Source organism: Carcharhinus amblyrhynchos, chromosome 2 (assembly GCF_965287045.1).
Source record: "Carcharhinus amblyrhynchos chromosome 2, sCarAmb.v2.hapA, whole genome shotgun sequence".
Lineage (NCBI taxonomy): Eukaryota > Metazoa > Chordata > Chondrichthyes > Carcharhiniformes > Carcharhinidae > Carcharhinus > Carcharhinus amblyrhynchos.
In genome coordinates this window covers 84,567,723-84,592,119 of record NC_137325.1, presented here as the reverse complement: position 1 = coordinate 84,592,119, position 24,397 = coordinate 84,567,723, and the positions used below count along the sequence as shown (strand labels likewise).

Genomic DNA, 24,397 nt, shown 5'->3' with positions numbered 1-24,397 from the left:
CCTGGTAGAAAGCAGATTCAATTGTAACTTTCAAGAAGGAATTGGATAAATCCATTAAGGATAAAAGAATCGGAGAATCTTAAGTCTTTCTTGCTGCATTGCACATTGTTAGAGCTACACTGTGCTATTGACAAGTAAATTTTAGCCTGTTTTTACAGTCTATTCTTGGACTATGCAGGTAGATTTTTCTTTGAGTTAGCACTCATTTCCTGGACACAGCTTTGAAGAAAATCCGATGTTGCCTCCTGGGATCCATTTAGCACTGGTTGCTTTATCCTTCTTTCTAAGTGTCACATATATACTCCTGGGGTCATTTCTTTTTTGAGTTTAGTTTATTTATTAGTGTCACAAGTGGGCTTACATTAGCACTGCAATGAAGTTACTGTGAAAATCCCTTAGTCGCCACACTCAAGTGCCTATTCGGATACACTGAGAGAGAATTTAACATGGTTAATGTACCTAACCAACATGTTTTTCCGACTGTGGGAAGAAACTGGAGCACCCAGAGTAAGCCTACTCCGACACAAGGAGAACATGTAGACACCGCACAGTGACCCAAGCTGGGAATCGAATCCGGGTCACTGGTGTTGTAAGGCAGCAGTGCTAACCACCATGCCACCATGAGTTGTTTAATAGGATAAAGGTGAGTTACAGAAAAATGTTGTATTTGATGAAGGAATTTGGAGAAAGCAAGCATACTCTTAAAGTTGGAGCTGTGCTATTTACAATTGAAATGAAGAAGTACTTTTTAACTTAAAGGGCAATGGGAAGCTCCAGTCCTCTCCAAGAAGGCTGTGGATGCTTGATGAAATTATACAGTGAAGACTGAAATCAATTGTTGGCTTAGGGTATCAAGCAATATGGAACAAAAGCAGATAAATTAATTTGAGGTATCAGCCATGATCTAATAGAATGTTGGAACATGCTGGAGAGCTGAATAGCCTGCTCTTATTCCACTGTGAATGAGTGATTAACTGGATTCTTTGGAAGCACTATGGCATTGAACAGAAAAAAATTGTGCTTTAAAAACTTAAACTATAACATTTATTTCTTCATTGGTCATGTAACAGATGGTGCAGGAGCCCTAAAGAAGAGTATAATATGTTCATTATTTTTTAAATTGTAGTTCTTATCTGAGATTTTTTTGAGCTACATCGGAATACTAATACCAGTGCCAGAAAGACAATCTCCTGGTTCAGTCAAAAATGAATATTTTACATGTGCAGTGTCTTGTTTCATCAACAAAGTATATATGTTCTATTTCCTTGCAAACTATTTGTAAGACAACTGAGTTAAATAATGCTTATTCATTGACAAAATCTCTAACCATTACAAAATGGTAAATTAGATTCTACTATTTGAACTGGTCTGAAATTTATTACAAAGACACCAAGGGACTGCCTAAGATGAAAAAGAATTAGAGACATTGTTGCAGAATGACATAGATTGGGACTGTAATATTGAAGGATATGTGACATTTAGGAAACATTGTAAGAAGTCTCTTAACACCAGGTTAAAGTCCAATGGGTTTATTTGGTAGCAAAAGCCACTAGCATTTGGAGTGCTGCCCCTTCGTCAGGTGAGTGGGAGTTCTATTCACAAACAGGGCATATAAACATGCAAACTCAATTTACAAAATAATGATTGGAATGTGAGTCTTTACAGGTTGTCTGTACCTTTAAAACTTGATAATGTGAGTGGAGAGTGCGTTAAGCACACGTTAAAGAGATGTGTATTGTCTCCAGACACGCCAGTTAGTGAGATTTTGCAAATCCAGGCAAGTCGTGGGGGTTACAAATAGTGTAACGTGAACCCAAGATCCCCGTTGAGGCCGTCCTCGTATGTGGAACTTGGCTATCGCTCTCCGCTCAGTGACTGTGCTATCGTGTATTGCGAAGGCTGCCTTGGAAAACGCTTACCCAAAGGCCAGAGGCCGAGTGCCAGTGACTACCGAAGTGTTCCCCAATAGGAAGAGAACACTCTCTTGCCTGGTGATTTGTTGAGTGGTGTTCATTCATCCGTTGTCGTAGCATCTTCATGGTCTCCCCAATGTAACATGCCTCGGGACATCCTTTTCTGCAGCACATCGGGTAGACAATGTTGGCTGAGTTGCAAGAGTATGTGCTGTATACCCGGTTAATGGTGTTCTCACGTGAGATGAAGGCATCTGTGTTGATCCAGCATGTCTTGCAGAGGTTGCTATGGCAGGGTTGTATGGTGCCGTGGTCACTGTTCTTCTGAAGGCTGGGTAGTTTGTTGCGGACAGTGGTCTGTTTTGAAGTTGTGTGGTTGTTTGAAGGCAAGAAGTGGGAGTGTGGGTGTCATAAGAATAGGATATGGTGCTCGACTCATCAACGTTTCTGACGCGCCACAACGAAAAACTGCACCGTCGTCCTCAGAAGACAAACATGGGACACCGTTGACAGAGTACTCTTTGTCATCCAGTACTTCCCTGGAGCGGAGAAGCTACTACATCTTCTCCGGAACCTTCATGTCATTGATGAAGACGAACATCTCACCAAGACCATCCTCACACCTCCACTTCTTGCCTTCAAACAACTGCACAACCTCAAACAGACCATTGTCCGCAGCAAACAACCCAGCCTTCAGATCAGTGACCACCACACCACACAACCCTGCCACAGCAACCTCTGCAAGATATGCCGGATCATCGGCACGGATGCCATCATCTCATGTGAGAACACCATCCACCAGGTACACAGTACATACTCCTGCAACTCGGCCAACGTTGTCTACCTGATACACTGCAGGAAAGTATGGTACACTGGGGAAACCATGCAGACACTACGACAATGGGTGAATGAACACTGCTCACCAATTGCCAGGCAAGAGCGTTCACTTCAGCGGTCTTGGGCATTTGGCCTCTGATCTTCGAGTAAGCGTTCTCCAAGGCAGCCTTCATGACGCACAGTGCAGAGTCACTGCGCAGAGACTGATAGCCAAGTTCCACACACATGAGGACGGCCTCAACCAGGATCTTGGGTTCATGTCACGTTATCTGTAACCCCTATGACTTGCAAAATCCCACCAACTGCCCTGTCTGGAGAAACACATCTCTTTAACCTGTGCTTAATTCTCTCGCCGCTCATATTGTCTGTACATTCAAGACTTGATTACCTGTAAAGACTTGCATTCCAATCATTATTTTGTAAATTGAGTTTGTGTCGTTATATGCCCTGTTTGTGATTAGAACTCCCACTCACCTGATGAAGGAGCAACGCTCTGAAAGCTAGTGGCTTTTGCTACCAAATAAACCTGTTGGACTTTAACTTGGTATTGTGAGACTTCTTACTGTGTTTACCCCAGTCCAACACCGGCATCTCCACATCATGACATTTAGAAAGGACAGGAAGCTAGGAAATAGTGGAGGGTGACTCTATTAATGAAAAGTTATCTTAGCACAGTAAAGAGGGATAAATAAGTTCAAGAAGCCAGAATGTAGGAGCACTGAGTAGAGATGTGAAATGATAAATGCAAGAAGTCACTTGTGGAAATGGTGTATGGGCTCCCTAGCAGTAACCACACAGTCAGGCAGGGTATCAAAGAAGATATACTAGGAGCTTGTCATGGAGGATTTTAATCATTAGATTGATTAGAAAAATCAATTGGCAAAATTAGCCTATATGAGGAATTCATAGCATGTTTTTGGGATAGTTTCTTAGAACAGCATGTTCTAGAGCCAACCAGAGAGCAGGTTATACTGGACTTGGTATTGTGCAACATGATAGAATTCATTAGTGACTTCATAGTGAAGGCACCCATAGGTAACTATGATCATAATCTGATTACATTTTCCATTCAGTTTGAGGCAGGGAAGAGTGGTCCTAAGACTTTAAACTTGAGTAAGGGCAAATACAAGGGCATGAAAGAAGAGCTGGCTAAAGTGACCTAGCAATTTAGATTAAGGTGAATAGAGAGGCAGCGACATGCATTTAAAGGGAGAAGGACATAAGAAGTAGGAGCAGGAGTAGATACTTCATCCCCTCAAGCCTGCTCTATCATTCAATGTGATCATGGCTGATCTCAGAATATTTCAGAATAACAAAATATATAATATGCAGCAAGAAAGAAAAGCGCAAGAGGAGGACCCACCACCTGTGGTTAATTAAAAAGTTAAAGAGCATGACAAACTTGAAGAAAATGTATATAACTGCCTGAAGGTGGGCAACAGGTCAGAATATCAGACAGAATATAAAAAACAGCAAAGAATGACTGAAAGATAGAGGTAGTTGTAAAAAACAGGAATTGGAAGGGAGGGAGGAACTCTCAAGAAAAGTACAATCACTTGGGAAGTAATGAATTTTTTACATTAGAATCATAGAATCCCTACAGTGCAGAAGGTGGTCATTCGGCCCATTGAGTCTGTACCGACAACAATTCCAACTAAGCCCTATTTCCGCAACCCCACGCGTTTACTTTGCTAATTGGCTAGGGTCAATTTAGCATGGGCAATCAACCTAACCTGCACATCTTTGGACTGCATAATCTTCTGACCTGTCTCCCACCTTTGCACAATTATATGTTTTTTCTTTAAGTTTGATACAATCTTTAACTTTTTTAATTAACCACCGCTGGTGGATCTTGGCTATAAGCTTTGCTTGTCAGCTTTTCCCATAAGACAACTTGCCCTGTTCAATTCACCTACTATCTCCTTTCCAATATGAACTTACCAGACTCACTCTCTGTAGGACCAATGTTCACTTTGTTAACTCTCTTTTTTTAAATAGCTATTGGAACTCTTACCATCTGTCTTTATATTTCTAGCTAGTAGTCTCTTGTGCTCCAATTTTTCCCTTTTTTTAGCATTCTTTGCTCGAGTTTACAAGAATAAAAGTTGACTTGATTGAAACATACAAGATTGTGAGGGTTCTCAACAGGGTGGATGTGGAAAGGATGTTTCCTTTTGTGAAGGCATCTAGAACTATGGGTAACTGTTTAAAAGTAAAAGGGTGCCCGTTTTAAGATGGAACTGAGAAGAAATTTTTTCTCTGTTATGAATCTTTAGAACTCCCTTGTTCAAAGTGCAGTGGAAGCATAGTCTTTGAATATTTTTAAGGCAAAGATGGATTCTTGAAAAACAAAGGGTGAAATGTTATCCAGGCATAGGTGGGAATGTAGAGTTGGTTGCAATCAGGTCAGTCATTATCTTATTAAATGACAGAGCAGGCTCAAGTTTACAAAATGGCCTCCTCCTCCTAATTCGTACGTTCGAATGCATATGCTTTCCTCTTATAACTCTTGATACTGTTAAATCACTTTCTTGACCATTTATAAGCCTTTCTTTGGGGCAGTGTTCAAACTTTTAGCTCCGTCATCTGGCAAAGAGAAAGAAACTATTGTTTCTTAATTGCTGTGCCCTTCAATCATGCACATTTGTGAAAAGACAGTATTGTGGAAATAGGGAAACTATCTTGCGCAGGGAAAGAAATTGCTTCAAAGTCAGTCTGTTGTAGCTGAGCGAGCCTTTTTTTTTTAAGAAAAGAAACATGAAGCAAGTTAAGTAATTCTGCACTCCCACCAAAGTTTTCCTTCAGCAAAACACCCAACATTGTGCTTGTCGACCTGTTAACTGAACACTATACACATTTTGCTTGTGTGGTTTGCTGGTATGATGCCAGTGTTCACTGTCATTACTTCAGTATCACTGACAGTAACATTTGTAGATATTCTCAGACTAACGTGGAAAACCAGAAGTTGTCATCAGTGAACTTATATTTCTCCAAATGGTGCACTGTTGAGGTATAACTTTTTCAAGGGTTTTTAGTTAGATTACCAGTGTAAGGTGAAACTCCTCACCCTCCCCATCTGTCTCAGAAATTCAACCATATTGTGATCACTCATCCCAAGAGGGTCCCTCACAAGAAGATCCTTAATTCTACCTGTCTCATTACACAGGACCAGATCCAGGATAACTCACTCCCTTGTAGGTTCTGTAACATATTGTTCAAGGAAACAATCCTGACAGCATTCTAAAAACTCTCCCTCAAGCCCACCGCGTCCGACTTGAGTCAACCAATCAATATGCAGGTTAAAATCCCCCATGATTATTGCCATTCAGTTTTTGCACGCATCCATTATTTGCTTGTTTATAGCACTCCCCACCTTAAAGTTATTATTTTGGGGCCTATAGACCATGCCCACCAGTGACTTTCTCCCCTTACTATTCCTTATCTCCGTCCACAACGATTCCACGTTTTGCCCCTTAGAGCCTATATCGTCTCTCACTACCGCCCTGATATTATCCTTTATTAACAGAGCTACCCCACCTCCTTTTTCTTCCTGTCTATCCTTCCTAAATGTCTAATACCCCTGGATATTCAGTTCCCAGTCCCGGTCACCCTGCAACCACGTTTCTGTAATGGCCACTAGATCATACCCATTTGTGCCATCGACTCATTCACTTTGTTTCGAATGCTACATGCATTCAGGTAAAGTGTCTTTATGCCAGCCTTTATCTGGACCTGATTTGTTGAAACGCTACTAACCTCTCCCAAGCCCTCTACTCCTTTAACTAGTTGAATGTCCTCAACATTAACCTGCGCTCATGGTTCATTTTTCTAAATTTAATTTTTGTTCATTCAGGGGATATATCTCAAGGTATAAACGCATGAAATAGTCTGCAGCCAGCATTCAGTAACAGCAGCTTGCTTTCCTGTCATGTGTACAGCATAGAAAAATGTCAATATATGTGAACAGAATAAATCCAGTCTACTTTGCAGCATCTTCAATAAATACCACTGCCAAACATGGTTAGACCACAACTGACAGGTGATATCTGTGTCCAGTTCTTGCCAGTGAAATATAAGAAGATATTGAAGCGTTGAGACAGCAAAGTCACAAAATTAATTCCAGTGTTATGAGGAAGGACAGGAGAAACACGTGCCTTGAAGGAGCGTGTCTGAGGAGAGATACAGAGGAACATCGTATTTGAAGGTCAGGAAAAGGTAATTCTGGAAACCTGCTTTAATTATGAGAGTAAACCTAGAAGCCTATGGTCAAACTAGCAGAAGGAAAATTTAGGACTGATGTAAGGATTTCAGAAGTAGTGGAACCAACAACTGGAATAACTTAAGAAACAATTAGATGGTAAAATGGGGAGAATTTGGGATCATTCAGGATCAATGAGCTATAATGGACCAAATGGTCCCACTAATCCATTGACATCACAAGCCTCTTTCCCTTCCTGTTCAAAAGCGCTCCTGTCCCCCAGCTCCCAAATGTTTAGTGCGTGTGGTGCGGATGAAGGAAGTCCTAGAACTTGACATGTTGAGGTTGATTTTGCAAACAATTGTAAACTATTAAGATTGTAATATTGCAGGAATGCAGCATAAAAATCCTAACAGAGGGCTAGCAGACCAGTTCACAGTTTCCTGGGAAGCCATTTGCTGAAACTTGTGAAATGTTCATTATTTAATATGTCCCTTGTGACTCTACTTTCCCTACAGTTATGAAAGTGACAACATTGTCAGCACATAATTATTCCAAAAATTTGGGTCTTGGACGTTTAAAGATGTACTATGTCCAGTGAACTTGAGAGATGATTGGTACACTGTTTTGGAAGTTTTTTAGGCTCATCTGTTTCCACAGATGTGCAGATAGACATTTGGAGAGGTACTGCTGACTTCAAGGTGTTAAATCTGATCAACAGCACTCAGTTGGGTGCCCACAGTCGCTTTTATTATCTACATTGGTTGCAAAATATTTTAAGGTGAGATTCTTCGGCTTTTCCTGCTGGTGAAATCTTCTGTCCCCACTCAGCATGAAAAGTTCAAAACTGGTGTCTGTAATGGTGATATCTGCCAAAATGAGATTCAGTTGAAGAGAACATAAGCAATTCTTCTTTGTTAAAAAAAAAATTGGAGCTTAGAGAATTATTGGCTTCCTTTAAGGAGAAGTGAGCAGCTCCTTTCAACTATAGTTGCAGGTGACAGCAAGTCTGTTTGAAAAGTTCAAGGCTGTCATTGAGAATGCCCAAGACAATTCCTGATGAACTGAGCGAAGGTAGGTCATAGTCATAGAGGTTTACAGCACAGAAACAGGTCCTTCAGCCCAGCTTGTCCATGCTGCCCTTTTTTAAACACGAAGCTAGTTCCAATTGCTTGCATTTGGCTTAATCCCACTATACCCATCTTACCCATGTAACTCCCTAAATGCTTTTTAAAAGACAAAATTGTACCCGCCTCTACTACTACCTCTGGTAGCTTGTTTCAGACACTCACCATCCTCTGTGAAAAAATTGCCCCTCTGGACCATTTTGTATCTGACCCTTCTCACCTTAAACCTATGCCCTTTAGTTTTAGACTCCCCTATCTTTGGGAAAAGGTGTTGATTGTCTACCTTAACGATGCCCCTCATTATTTTATAGACCTCTACAGGGGAAAAAAAATCCAGCCTCTCGGTCCAGGGGAAAAAAGTCCAGCCTCTCCTTGTAACCCAAACAATCAAGTCCCAGTAGCATCCCAGTAAATTCTTTCTGCACTCTTTCTAGTTTAATAATATCCTTTCCATAATAACTGTGTAATAGTCTTTCTGTATAATTGTACACAGTATTCCAAATCTGGCCTTAATAGTGTCTTGTACAACTTCAATAAGATGTCCCAACTCCTGTATTCAATGTTCTGACCAATGAAACCAAGCATGTTGAATGTCTTCTTCACCACCCTGTCCACCTGTGACACCACTTTCAAGGAGTTATAAACCTATATTTCTAGATCTCTTTATTCTGCAACTTTCCCTATCATTAACTGAATAAGCCCAAAATGCATCACCTCACAATTATCTGAATCAAACTCCATCTGCCATTCATCAGCCCACTGGCCCAATTGATCAAGATCATGTTGCAATCCTAGATAATCTTCTTCACTGTCCACTGTGACATCAATCTTGGTGTTATCTGCAAACTTACTAACCATGCCTCCTATATTCTCGTCAAAATCATTAACATAAATGACAAATAACAGTGGACCCAGCACCAATCTCTGAGGCACACCACTGGTCACAGGCCTCCATGAAAATGAACCCTCTACAACCACCCTCTGTCTTCTATCATCAAGTCAATTTTGGAACCAATTGTATCCACCTTGGAACCTGTGAAATTTAACCTTCTGCAACAACCTACCATGCAGTACCTTCTCAAAGGCCTTGCTAAAGTCCATGTAGACAATATTGACTGCACCTATCTTCTTGGTTATCCCTTCACATTGGTCTTTAATTTTTACTCTGATCTTTGTGCGAAGAAACACAAAAGAAAACAGAGAACCTGTGTAGCAATTTATGTATCAGACATTTTAAAGTTTATATAGCACCTAATATGATAGCTTTAACAAAACTGGTATTGACATCTTTACAATTTCACCGAAAGTGTGTCACTGAGATGAATTGACTTGGAACAAGTTATGTTGAAAAGTTTTATGATGTTTCAAAATTGATATGTGATTACTCGCATGGGTGATGTTTTTTGCAGTATAACTTTTCTGTACTTCTGTGAAATAGTTACATTAGCAAATATATTTTACTGCAGACTGCTGCTCTAACTGACTCGATAAGGCATTCATAGTTAGTTATGATAGAGGTGGTATTGAATTGAGACTCTACTAATTTACTGAACATTGTCACATACCAAAGTAAAAATAATTCAATTAAGTGAACACGACAATATTATTTTATAGGTACTTTATGACTCTTATCCTATACTGCTGGTGTTAATGGTCAACAAACAAGTACTGTTAATTGTTCAGTTTTTTGCCTCAGTATATGAATTGCGCTTATTTGTACCATTTTCTTATTACACATTCAGTGGTTTGCGTAGTAACGTTTTGATGTATTGATTCGGTCGGGATTTAAATATTCTATTTAAATGGTTAGCGAAACATTCAATAACAATTGGTTTGCACAGTACTAGATAATATAAAGGGCAGTCTAATGTGATCTGCCCAGCACCAAACTGTCATACCCTTCAGGTGTTAATAACACTACTAACAAAAGACCAAAAGGAAGCTGCATATTGTATTTGATAGCAGATGCCATTTATACAGCAATTAGATTTTCTCATTTCTGCTGAACGGGTCCAAAAGCCTCCGGGTATCCTGGAAATCTGCTTCCCTTTGCTATTCAGCTGTTACTGTCACTAGGGATGAAATATATTCCCTTGATGCACTGGGCCAACAAATCAGGTTAGTTGATTCATAAGTTCCAATTTATGATTAATTATTACTTTTCATGTGTAAGGGTTGCAGGGAAGGGAAGTTATCCAACTATTTGTTTTAAATGGGAAGTGTTTTAAGTGTATGTAACTGAACGCAGCAAAATGGAACTTGTAACATATTTATTCATTACATAGGAGGTGGCACCTTGACACCTTTCTTTTTGCTGGCTGAATTCACTATGGACAGGTTACCTGCCAAAAAATGTCCCCAGGTTAATGGATTAGACAGCATACTTTATTTCAAAATGCCGCAATTGAGTGCTTGAAATAACATGAAACATTTCTACAGGGAAACCTGCTCCTATTTATTGATGGGCAAATAGAATAAAACAATATTTACCCAACGTGGATGTAAAAAAACTGCAATATAAAAAATGGAGTTTCTCTACTAGGTGATTGTGCTGAGCAGCTGTTTCATACACACTGTGATTGCTCCAAAATTGAACACCTGTGTGTTTGTTACAGAATTCCTTTGTCATTAATTAATCTTTATGACTCACATTTTGAACAATTTAAACTTTTGCCCTGACAAAAGTAAACTCAGAATTATAGACCATAGAATTACATTTCATAGAAGGAGGTAATTTGGTTCATCGTGTCAAGACTGGATCTTTAAAAGAATTATCCAGTTAGTCTCACTTCCGTGCTCTTTCCCAAACCCTATGTACAGTTCCTTTTCAAATACATATTCCTTTTCTTTTTAAGTCATTATTGAATCTGATTCCATGCTTTCAGGCAGCTCATTCCAAACCATAATTATTCACTGCGTAAAAGAATTCTCCTCTGATTCAATTGTCAGTTATCTTTAATCTGTACCTTTTGGTTATTGACCCTCCTTCCACTGGAAACAGTTTTTCCTTGTTTACACTATTAAAACCTTCATACTTTTGAAGATCTCTTAACCTTCTGTGTGCTAAGGAGAATAATCTCAGCTTCACCAGTCTCTCCTCATAACTGCAATTCAGTTGCTTTTAAGATTTCAAATACCAAAATATAGTCAACATGATCTCAGTTTCACAAAATTCATATTATCCGGCAGTTTAAGGGCCGAATTTTATGTTGCTCAACAATCGATAGAAGGTTGACCTAGAAGAGCGTGGATCGCCAACTCCTTTGAAAGCTTTTGAAGAACATAAAATAATGCATTTAGCAGTCAATTAACAACCTCCTGGCAGGAAGCCAGTTAACTGTATGCAAGAAGAGTGGGTAGTGCGCCCAGTCAGCGATCAGATGATGAGACATATGTGGACTGAGGTGTGGAAGCCATGAACTGAAAACCAGTCAAGGCCACCTCTTTAAAGGCATCCCTAACATGATACTATAGCAGCTGCACTAGAACTCATAATTTGAAGGCTGAAGTTGCTTTGAGGAAGAATTTAAAATCATGAAGTATTGCAGGAGGTAAGAACTTGGTTTTAAATGTGGATGGCTATTCTGCTAGATTTGAAGCATTCAGAACCTTTGCCAGGGAGAAAAGAACATTTTAAATGCAATGATTCATTCTCCTTGTGAATAGTAAATGTTTGGGAAAATATTCAAAATCAGCCTTTTAACTTGCTTTGTCTCTCCAAAAGTGACACACACAATGGAGCCAAGAGCTGGGACAGTTCCCAGACTACCAATGGCCCCAAAGTTTGACAATGCTTGTGCTCCTCCAGGCTGTAATGATAGGCCAGAGGACCTCTTGCCCATTGATGGGAAGAGGATAAAAGCAGTCTGGCTAGAGGTGACAGTGGATATCAGCAACCTTGGCATCATTAATTGGTTATAGTGCTAAAAAAGGCGAAATGATCCTTAAGATTTGCGTGGGTGAATGTGCTACCATTATGGGGATGGACATATATGAAGGGTGTGATACAGATCAGTTATGAGATTGTGTTGTCCAAGATTAAATGAATAAATAATCATCAACTCTGCATGGCAACTGAGGTGGGGGGGGGGAGGTGGTGTCAGGGAAGGAAAGTTTAACTGCAGCACCTGTCAGTTTGTAAAAAGCATTGAGAAATGTTGGCCACTGACAAAGTTCATGTTGGCCACACATTTGAAGGCATGATCATAGCACAGCATTAGCATTGCTATTTTCCACGAACAGGATTGGTAGTAGAACACTAAACCTGGCCATCTCGACACTCATTGTGGAGGAGGGCCTGGAATTGGCTGCCAACAATTGTAGCTGAGCCATTGGCTGAGATGAGGTTGGAGCAAGGTCCGGAGTGATGAGATTCCATGGGTGCATATCTACAATTCCCCCAAACAGTGTTGAAGGACTCGAGGAGGGGTTGATGCTGAAAACTGGGGAAGATAGATGGAAGGTAGCATTGGATAGTTTGTAACTTTGGAGGCTTGCAGAGTTCAGGGGGGTTGATGTGTCTCCATGTTGAAGGGGCTTAAGGTACAAACACTTGTTATCATCTCCCAATGGTTTCAGTGTGTACTTTGAGAGTGTGCATTTCTACAAACTCACCTCAAACATGGATGATTTTTTTGTTACCCCCACAGGGGCAACATTGGCAGCAGAAGCAATTTGCCAAGGTGTCTTGATATCCTCTGAGGAAGAAAAGGAAGCTCGGAGGGTGCAAGGTCACCACCTTCTGGATGAGTGTGTCTCAGCTATACACATTTGTGAAGTTTGACAATGCTTGTGAAACTTTTGTGGTTCATCATCACAACCACAAAACAAGCTGTCAGAGATTGAAATGGAACATATCCCTCTGACAGTAAGAGGAGCAAAGACAACTTAAATGCTGAGCACAAGGCAGGTTACAAGCTTCTGGACCTGTCTGTCAAGCAGCAGATGCTGGACATGCAGCGCAAAGGCTGTGGAGATGTGGCAGTAATTCCACAGGTGTTGTCCACACTGGCATGGCCATTGGAGGAGTCCAGACGATGAACTGTGCAATCACCCACTCAATAGAATGCATGGATTTCTTCATTGACAGACCAACAGTCATGGAGGGACAAAGCTAGAAGATCACAGATGGGATACTGGGTAAGTCTGCTGACCCTGATCCTGAAATTCAGAGCGAGAGTTAGTATGAGAAGCTTGGAGTCGCATCCAGTACTGGTTCTTTTCAAGAAAGCAGGGAAAACCAAATGGACCTCATGGAGGTGGATGAACAGCTGCTGAAACCATCAGGGGGCATTAGTACAGACATCTCTGAATGCCACACCAGCAGATGAGTTATTTGCCACTGTGACTTTCACCAGCTGAAACCCTCTCAGCCTCAGGCAACCAGAGAATGGCCACAGAAGTGATCCTAGTTAAGGAGGAATAAATGTCATTACCCTCTTTGCAGCATAGATGGCAGCGAGGGAGAACACCATGCTACAGCACCCAGAAAAAAAATCAAGAAAAGTCCACACTAATCATAATTGGGTGCACATGGGTACTTTTCTTATTTATTACATCTAAACTTTGTTGTAATTTCTTATGAACATAAGTAATATTTTGTTTCACATGATACTCCAGCCGCATTTGTTATTACCTGTGTGTGATGTGATGGTTTTGAATTGGATACATTAGCAGCTGTTATGGGAGTTTGTGTTCATTTAGGCCCCTCTGCTCGACATTATTTGTGGACTTCCATTGCCCTAACAGGAGAAAATATCAAGGGCTGAGGAAATGCCAGTGAACTGAAGATACAATGCTTTAGAACCTTATGTATTTAAGACAATTCCGTGTCTCCCTGGCATCCAGACTCTCCTGCAAACTGGCTTCATAGAATGCCTACAGTGCAGAAAGAGGCCACCCAGCCCACCAAGTCTGCACCCACTCTCAAAACAAACGAAGAACAGTACAGCACAGGAAACAGGCTCTTCAGCCCTCCAAGCCCGTACCGCTCATTGGTCCAACTAGACCATTCATTTGTATCCCTCCATTCCCAGTCTGCTCGTGACTATCCAGGTAAGTCTTAAACAATCCCAGCGTGTCCGCCTCCACCACCCTATTTGGCAGTGCATTCCAGGCCCCCACTACCCTCTAAAAAGTCCCTCTGATATCTGAGTTAAACCTCACCTTGAGCCTGTGACCCATCGTGATTGTCACCTCCAACCTGGAAAAAAGCTTCCCACTGTTCACACTATCAATACCCTTCATAATTTTGTACACCCCTATTAGGTCTCCCCTCATTCTCCGTTTTTCCAGGGAGTTTCCAGGGATACGTGGAAAGAGTATCCCACTTCAGGCACTGCCCTATATCCATAAACCCGCACAATTATCCTGGTTAGTTCACCTAGCCTACACATCTTTAGATACTAAGGGGCAATTTAAGCATGGCGAATCCACCTCACCTGCACATCTTTAGATTAGGGGAGGAAACCAGAGCACCTGGAGGAAACCCACACAGACATAGGGAGAACTTGCAAACTCCACACAAAAGTCACCCAAGGTTGGAATTGAATCCAGGTTCCTGGTACTGAGGCAGCAGTGCTAGCCACTGTGTCACCACCTTATACAACTTACACAGTTGCTTGGCATGGCTTCACCCTCCTATCCATCAGACGTGTCATTAGAGGATGGGACTGGCTTTCTGCCTTAAGTTGTCCTTAGCCAGGGCTTCCCCTCTCTGGAGGACCAGATTGTGTAATGTGCAGCAGGCAGTGAGTGTAAGTAACAGTCTCGCGTGTGCACATTGCAGAAATGACTCCTGGTAAGTGTGTGGCTATCTATATCTCTTGTAAGACTCCATCCATGGATTCCTTAATGGGCACATCAGTCATATCTCTAAGCATCCGGTTATTCAAAGGTTCTGGGCTGGTGAACATCCCACGCACCTGGAAATGTTTAAGGATGTATACATCATAGCTGCTACCCAACTAACATGCATATATCTGTGTTATTCTTTGATTGTGATCACGCACATTCGGGATATTGATAAAGTGATCTCCTTTTCTGTTTATAATGCCCCTGGCTGTCCAAAAATAGCTTTTATTGCAACTTGAATGCAATCTATTACCCCTTGAATCTTTGAAAATCCAGCCAGGGCTGCAAAGTCTTTGGTCTTTCCATCGCTGGTGAAGAAGATATGCTGATCGTTGTGTCTAAACATGGCATCAAACATTTTTGCACTGCTCGGCTGCAGGCTGCGTAATCTCACTAATGTTTCCACATGCTACCTGCAATAACCCAGAGGTGAGGATGTTCAATTCCCACAGTGACTTTCAAGGCATTAGGTGACCACCACTACAATTGAAGGTTATCTCCCTAGAAAGCATGTGATTAAAGATGTGTCTGTCAGACGCATTCATCAGACGCACTATTTTTTCCAAGACCCTACAAACTTGATTGGCAGCGTAGTGCTTTTGCCTACCTCTGTCTGCCTGATGTAGCTGTAATTCTCCACTGTCTCTTACTCTGGAGCAGGTTTCCCACGTTGTACTTCGTGGAGCACCTGTGGCCAGCTGTCCACCTCCTTCTCCCTTCCTTCCCATTGGAGGAGGTGCCTCCAACAGTTTGGACAGCAATGTACAACATAGATGCTGTAGTGCTCAGTGTTGATTGGTGCACTTCCTTTTTTGTCTCTTTCCAGAGGAAGTGTCCTAATGCAGGCTAAAATAGGAAATGTATAATTAGAAATAGGAAAAATATAATTAATTCTAGCTAAGTCTTTCAGCTTCAGCTGCAGATTTTTCTGCTAAACAACCATGGTTCTGCTTACTGCCTTTATGTCCACCTTTAAAACAGTTCATGAAAAGAAATATAACTTCCACCAACCATGTTTCCCATGCATGCATCCCATTATGGTGTGGGTAATATTTTATTCCAGACAATTGGCTTCTAATAAGGGTATTTAAAAATGGCAGCAGGCTGCTGATGCTGTGTCTGCCTGACCACCATATTATTACTGTCCAATCTTTCAGTTCACATTGTAGCTGAGCCATTGGCTGAGATGAGGTTGAAGTAAGGTATATTATTCATTCTGGAAATCTTTATTTAATATTTAGAAGCTGTTGGGATGTATACCGACTAGATTTGATTTATTATTGTCACATGTATTAGTATACAGCGAAAAGTATTCTTTCATACATGCTGAACAAACAAAAAAACATTCACAGGAAAGGGAAGGAGAAAGTGCAGAATGTAGTACTATAGTCATAGCTGGAGTGTAGAGAAAGATCAAATTAATGCGATGTGGATACATTCAAAAGTCTGATGGTAGCAGGGAAGAAGCTGTTTTTGAGTCAGTTGGTATGTGATCTCAGACTTTTTTATCTTTTCCCCGATAGAAGAAGGGGGAAGAGAGTATGTCTGGGGTGCATGGGGTTCTTAATTATCTAGCTGCTTTTCCGAGGCAACGGGAAGTGTAGATATTGTCAGTGGATGGGAGGCTGGTTTGCGTGTGGACTGGACTTTGTTCACAACCCTTTGTAATTTATCTTGGACAGAACAGGAGCCATACCAAACTGTGATACAACTGGAAAGAATGTTTTCTAAGGTGCATTTGTAGAAGTTGGTGGGAGTTGTAGTGGACATGCCAAATTTCCTTAGTCTGTTGTGAAAGTAGAGATTTCTTAACAATAGCGTCCTAAAGGAAGTACCAGGACAGATTATTGGTGATCTAAACACCTTATAAACTTGAAGCTCTCGACCATTTCTACTTCGTCTCCTTTGATGTAGACAGGGAAGTGCCCTCAAGTTGATGACTATCTCCTTTATTTTGTTGACATCAAGGGAGAAATTAATATTGTCACACCAGTTCACCAAATTCTCTATCTCTTTCCCGTCCTGTGTCTCTTCATTGTTTGAGATCCGACCCATAACGGTGGTTTCATCAGCAAACTTAAAAATCAAGTTGGAGGGGAATTTAACCACAGTCATAGGTGTACTAAGTAGTCTCATGACACCAGGTTAAAGCCCAACAGATTTATTGGGTAGCATGAGCTTTCGGAGAGTTGCCCCTTCAGGTATGTGAAGAGTTTGGTTCACAAACAGGGCACATATAGACACAAACTCAATTACAAGATAATGGTTGGTTGGAATGCAAGTCTTAATAGGTAATCAAATCAAGTCTTTTCAGATGCAGACAATGTGAGTGGAGAGAGGGTTAAGCACAGGTTACAGAAGTGTGAATTGTCTCCAGCCAGGACAGTTAGTGAAATTTTATAAGCCCAGACAAGTCGTGGAGGTTACAGATAGTGTGACACGAATCCAAGATCACAGTTGAGGCCGTCCTCATGCGTGCGGAACTTGGCTATTAGCGATTCTGCGTTGTCATGAAGGCCACCTTGGAGAACGCTTACCCAAAGATTGGAGGCTGAATGCCCTTGACTGCTGAAGTATTCCCTGACAGGAAGGGAACAATGTCCTGCTTGGTGATTGTCGAATGGTGTCTATTCATCTGTTGTAGCATCTGCATGGTCTCACTTATGTACCGTGTATGGCAGATGGTGCTCTCACGTGAGATGATGGCATCCGTGTTAATGATCTGGCATGTCTTGTAGAGGTTGCTGTGGCAGGGTTGTGTGGTGTTGTCGTCACTGTTCTCCTGAAGGCTGCGTAGTTTGCTGTGTACAATCGTCTGTTTGAGGTTGCGTTGTTGTTTGAAGGCAAGTAATGGAGGTGTGGGGATGGCCCTAGTGAAATGTTCGTCTTCATCATTGACACGTTGAAGGCTCTGGAGAAGATGTCGTAGTTTCTCCACTCCGGGGAAGTACTGGACGACAAAGAGTTCTCTGTCCACTGTGACCCGTATTTGTCTTCTGAGGCCCGTGCAGTTTTTCACTGTGGCCCATCAGAACTGTCGATCGATGAGTTGAGTGCCATATCCTGTTCTTACGAGGGCGTCTTTCAGTGTCTGTTGCGATCCTCCTCATCTGAGCAGATCCTGTGTATACGGAGGGCTTGTCCATAGGGGATGGCTTCTTTAATATATTTATGGAGGAGTGGTAATAGGTCATAGGTGTATAAGGAGTGTAATAAGCGGCTGAGGATACAGCCTTGCGGAACACCAATGTTGAGGATGATTGTGGAGGAGATGTTGTTGCCTTTCCTTTTGGACTGCGGTCTGTGGGTTAGGAAATCTAGGATCCAGTTGCAGAGAGAGGAGCATAGTCCCAAACCACAAAGTTTGGAGATGAGTTCTTGTAGGAGTAATGTTGTTACAGACTGAGCTGTAGTCTATGAATAGGAGTCTGACATAGGTGTCTTTGTTATCTAGGTGTTCCAGGGTTGAATGTAGGGCCATGGTATTTGCTGTGAAGCTGTTGTGGCGATAGGCAAACTATAATGGATCCAGGCAGTCTGGGAGGCAGGAATTGATTAGTACCATGACTAACCTTTCGAAGCACTCCATAATGATAGATGTCAGAGCCACCATTTCTTGGTCAAGACACGCTGGTTGGATTTTCTTTTGTACCGGGATGACGGTCGTCACCTTGAAGCAGGTAGAGATCTCAGATTGGTGTAAAGAAAAGTTGAAGACATCTGCGAATACCTCTGCCAGGATGTGAGTGCTCATCCGGGTACCTCATCTGGGCCAGTTGCTTTCCATGGGTTGACTTTTGCGAAGGTTTTCCTGATGTCGGCAATGGTGACCATGGGTACAGGTTCATCCAGGGCTTCCGGGATGGAAGGCATTCTCTCGCTGACCTCTTGCTCAAAACAGGCATAGAATGTGTTGAGTTCATCGGGGAGGGGTGCATTGATGCCAGCAATTTTACATGCCTTCATCTTGTAGCCTGTTATGTCTTGCACGCCTTGCCATAGTCAGCGGGAGTCCATGTGGCTAGCCTGGGATTCTACTTACAGTTGATTATCTTAATAACTGCAGAGTAATAACATCACAAATACTAATTCTAACATTATTATACACAAGGTAAAACATTTTTCAAAAAACTTCTGTTGGCATGAAAAGAGTGTCTGAAACAGAATTTAAACACTGCATAAAATGATATTTATCTTTATCATTTCAAAATTAGCACTTGACATAAGAATCGGTATTTTTAATCTATATTTTTCTTCTGTTTAAAAATGTTTATGACTTTGTTGCTCTTTTATTAAATTGCGTCACTGTACAATTTGTATTGATTGTGCAAGAAAGAGTAGTCAGAGACCAATGATCCTCGGTACTTCAACTCAACAAGAGCTCTCTTACCAAAGTTGTTCACACTATTAACAGTTTTGTGATAGAAATAAAATATATTAGTGGAGACTTTTAAAAAGCATAATTGTCATCTTGTTAATTACACACTAATTGTACCATATTAGCAATATTAATTTATTCTATTGTACCATCAACACAAGACAGATTTAAAAACTAATTCTGGGAAAGTAAGACACAATGAAACCTTCCTTAATTTACAGTGTTACAATTAATGATTTAAAAATCCAATATTCCTTGACCAACTAAAATATCATTGTAAATGTTTTGATCAAATTGCGAGAAGATGGGAGAATGGAAAAAGCTACAGAAATTTTTAAGTGGCGTGCTATCTGATTGAATGGCTTCTTACCTTGAACTACACAGCTGGAGCCCCTGTGAAAGGTGTATTTCCAAGAGTCAGATCAGCATGCAGCACGTCCCTCAGTTGTACGAATCATCCCCAACTTATGCTTGATTTGATTACATTCAACAGGCCCACTCGTTGTAAGTATTGATTTCTGGATGAAAAACCTGGCTTTGCTATTGTGCCTAGTATTGAGACCTATAGATGGCAAAATATATTAAGGTTCTTGAGATGGTGCAGAAGAAGACCTACTGATACATTCCTAGCCTTAAGCCCATTAGTTACAAGAAAATGCTTCAATGTTTAAGCATTAAGCATTTGAGAACTGCATGGGGCTGAAATTTAGATGCCCCTGGCAGGCATGTTTTTTTGTGGGGAGGGCATGTAAAATAGGTGGCCATCCATGAACTCATTCCCATAATACAAGGTGTGGATGGGTGCCAAAATCAACAGGGGCCTGCCATATTTAAGTGAATAACCGAAGGTCAATTAGACTTGCTATCAAGCCAATTGACCCTTATAATAAAACACTTGGCATGGGCAACCAGGCAGAACTGGGCTGTCCGTTCTTTCATATCTGTTTAAAGAGAGGGAGGGAAGGTGGAGGTGGGGAGTGACCCTTTGCAGGGTTCCACTCCCCCCTGCATCCCACCCCACCCCACTCCACCCCAAGGTTGAACCTCCTACACTTCCTTCCTACATACTCCCTCCCTTAAACCCATCCTCCTCCCTAACTACCCAAATCCTGCTGGTCCAAGATTTACCTGCTCCAGGGACCCACGGGCCTTGGTCTTCTACTGCAGCCCCAGGAGTGGCCACTTACACTCTCCTCGTGTTTTTGATTTGATTTAATTTATTATTGTCACATGTATTAGTATATTAGTGAAAAGTATTGTTTCTTGCATGCTACGCAGATAAAGAGTACTGTTCAGAGATTACATAGGGGAGATGGAAAGAAGAGGGTGCATAATATAGTGTTACAGTTGTAGCCTGGGGTGTACAAAAAGATCAACTTGATATAAGATAGGTCCATTCAAAAATCTGATGACAGCAGGGAAGAAACTGTTCATGAATTGTTTGGTACATGATCTCAGGTTTTTGGATCTTTTTGCTGAAGGAAGAAGGGGGGATGTCCGGGATGCGTGAGGTCCTTGACTATACTGGCTGCTTTTCTGAGGCAGCAGGAAGTGTAGAAGGAGCAAACGGATGGGAGGCTGGTTTACGTGATGGATTGGGTTATATTTGCGACCTTTTGTAGTTTCTTGTTGTTTTGGTCAGAACAGGAGCCATACCATGCAGTGGTATATCTGGAAAGAATGCTTTCTAAGGTGCATCTGCAAAAATTGATGAGGCCGTAAGGGAAACGCTGAATTTCCTTAGCCTCCTGAGGAAGTGGAAACATTGGTGGGCTTTCTTAACTAAAATGTTGGTGTGGAGGTCCAGACTGTTGGTGATCTGGACACCTAGAAACCTGAAGCCCTCAACCTTTTCCATTTTACCTCATTGATGTAAACTGGGGCATATTAACGGGATTGATGGAGTTACTGGCCAGCAGCTCAATGTTCTCTCCAGTGAAAGGTGGAAGTCCCACTTGGCCCTCGCTAATTTACCCCATAGCTCTTTATGGCTGCAGGGCAGAAGGGTGAGGACTATGTCAGCTCCATGCCAGCTTTGTTTCTAGTTTAACACATCCCGTCTTATTCCATCCATGATTTATGATTGAGGTTTTAAAATGATGAAGTGAGTGAAGAAGAACAGAGGCTGTAACTAGAAGTATAACACTTGATACCTCAAAGCCTCTCCATCATCTGCAAGAATCAAATAAGAAGTTTTCTGGGATATTCATCACTTGCCTGAGAGCAGCTGCAACAACACTCAAGGACCTCATCCCAAGAGCAGTCTGTTTGATTGGTGCCTCTTGACATAGTCTCTGTCCCATTCACAGCAACATGTACTATCTGGATGATACTTAGCACTGACTTGCTAAACTAACTCTGATAGCATCTACCTTTCTACCTTTCTCTCCCCAAAAGCACCAATGGCAATGGAAACATCATCATCATCTCTAAGCACACCTTGAAGGCACGGACCTTTCTTATAATATGTAATCATTCCTCCTTCATCACCATTGGGTCAAATTTTGGAATCTCTTACTTTGCATCATTTTGGGAGCACCATTAACAGAAGGATTGAAGTAGTTCAACTTGAAAACTCCTTCCTTACTTAGGGCAACTAGGGATGCAGGATATATGTAGCATTGTCAACATTCCCCAAATAAATTTTAATATTTCAGTCCAGTTGGATTGGTTTTGAAGAACTACAGAATATTAATGTAAAATCTTAGACAGAGTTAAGTTAGGTTCTAGGATGTATACACACCAATGCATAATTAGCAGCACCCACCAAGGAACTATAATTGGCCTTGTCTATTTTCTCATTTTGCGCTGATTTTTGGTTAGATTGTCCACAGACATTGGGTTAGTTTCCATAAGTAAGCTAATGACTTTAAACTGTACCTCTGCAGCAGCTTGCTTACTTTATGCTGGGCAATCTGACTGCTTGTCCAGCAACCAGTCTTGGATGAGCTACAATTTCCTTCAACTAAATATTGAGAAAGCTGAAGTCAACATATAAACTTACATCTCAAACTACTTTCATCACCATTTGCCTTTCCTGCCATTGTCTCAGGCTTCAGATTATTTTACATTGGCATCCAATGCAATCTTGAGATGAGCTTCTGGCCAGAGATCTGGTATCAATTCACAATTGTGGAAATGTTGGCTTACTTCAAACATACGTTGGGATCTTCCCCAGTCCTCCTGCCCTTGCAATGAATATCAAGGCTAATGTCAACATAGCTGTTTGGCAGCAAGAGACTAAAAACATGTTGAATGCCATCTTGGATTCGCAAGGCTTCAGGAATTTAGAGTTGATGTCACTATGTAGTCCAAGAGAAAGAAAAGACAGTCTGCACTTTTTGCGATTGGATGTGTCTTCAAGGGCAGCTGCCAATGGAGACAAGGTCTGTCCCATCTCAATTTCCCTGTATTCCTGTGGTGGTGGTTGTGGGTGAGGATATTATCAGTCTTAGTTTATAACTGTAAATTTGAAATTGTATTTAAGCAATAAGCAGAAACCTTTCAGGTGTTCATTTTAATAGCACTTAAGCCAGACCTCACTTGTAAGGTGTTATTGCTTAATTTGTGACATTTCCAGTCATTTAGTTTCAACAATGAAAAAGATTCTTGGATTCTAAATGCCTACAGTGGTAGTTGTAAATGGAAATTAATTTTTAAGCATGTAGTATCTTTGTAACACTGCATCACAGAGCTTTTTTACAAATAATGTCAAATATTACTTGCAGTTTCTGGACATCAGCAATTTTAACCAGTGAGTAGTGAACTGTAGGTTAGGCTTGCCTTCTCACCACTCTTTTTGAGTTTTCAATGAAGGTTGCACTAGTTGCCTTCAACGTTTTGGCACATTTGAAGGCAGGAATCAAGTGTAAATTGTCGGAAAGGGGCTGAGGAGTGTCATGTAAGGGGAAATGATCTATGAGAAAAGAAGGAAGAAATGTGAGAAAGGGGCTATGAGGAGAGGAAGTGTAGTGTGAGGAAGGTGGTGTGAGAAGAGGGGTGAGGTGTGGGAAGGGAACTACAAGGAGAAAGGGGTGAGATATGGGGGAGGTAGCGACGTGAGGAATGGGCTGTGAGGATTTGGGACTGGAAAGTAGCTAATGTAATGCCGCTATTTAAGAAGGGAGGGAGGCAGCAGGCAGGAAATTATAGGCCGGTTAACTTGACTTCGATCATTGGCAAGATTTTAGAGTCCATTATTTAAGATGAGATCACAGAGTACTTGGAAGTGATGATAATGTAGGACTGAGTCAGCACATCTTTTCAAGGGAGGTCATGTCTGACAAATCTATGAGAGTTCTTTGAGGAGGTAACAAGGTTCAGAGTTCTTTGAGGAGATAGCAAAAACCCAGTCTGCAGGTACAGCAGGTGATCAAGAAGGCGAATGGAATGTTGGCCTTTATAATGAGGGGGATGGAATATGAAAGTAGGGAGGTCTTGCTGCAACTGTACAGGGTCCTGGTGAGGCCACAGCTGGAGTACTGTGTGCAGTTTTGGTCGCCGCACTTGCGCAAGGATATATTGGCCTTGGAGGGAGTGTAGAGGAGGTTCACTAGGCTGATACCAGAGATGAGGGGGTTGGCCTTTGAAGAGAGACTAAATAGACTGGGTCTGTACTCATTGGAGTTTAGAAGGATGAGGGGGGATCTTATAGAGATGTATAAGATAATGAAAGGGATGGATAGGGTAGAGGTAGAGAGATTCTTCCCACTTAGAAAGGATAGCAGGACTAGAGGACACAGCCTCAAGATAAGGAGGGGGGGGGGAGGCAGTTTAAATCAGAGTTGAGGATGAACTTCTTCAGTCAAAGGGTGGTAAATCTCTGGAATTCTCTGCCCGCTGAAGTGGTGAAGGCTACCTCGCTAAGTATGTTTACGTCAAGGTAGATAGGTTTCTGATGACAGGGGAATTAAGGGTTATGGAGAGAAAGCGGGAAAGTGGAATTGATCCACTTCAGATCAGCCATGAACTTACTGAATGGCGGGACAGGCTCGAAGGGCTAGATGGCCTACTCCTGCTCCTATTTCTTATGTTCTTATGTTCTTAGATAAAGGAGAGCCAGTGGACGTGATTTATTTAGATTTCCAGAAGA

General features: G+C 41.5%; 1 protein-coding gene across 4 annotated transcripts in view; it reads left to right on the top strand.

Annotated features, from left to right (window-relative positions):
* invs (inversin) overlaps positions 1–24,397 on the top strand; it is a 292,265-nt gene that overhangs the window by 249,218 nt on the left and 18,650 nt on the right. For 3 of the 4 annotated variants that reach the window (XM_080208415.1, XM_080208432.1, XM_080208424.1), the window contains exon 18: positions 19,690–19,809. The exons of the other annotated variant lie outside the window; for it this stretch is intronic. In XM_080208415.1, the coding sequence (XP_080064541.1) occupies positions 19,690–19,809 (120 nt within the window). The remainder of the gene's footprint in view (positions 1–19,689; positions 19,810–24,397) is intronic. 4 annotated transcript variants of the gene reach the window in all.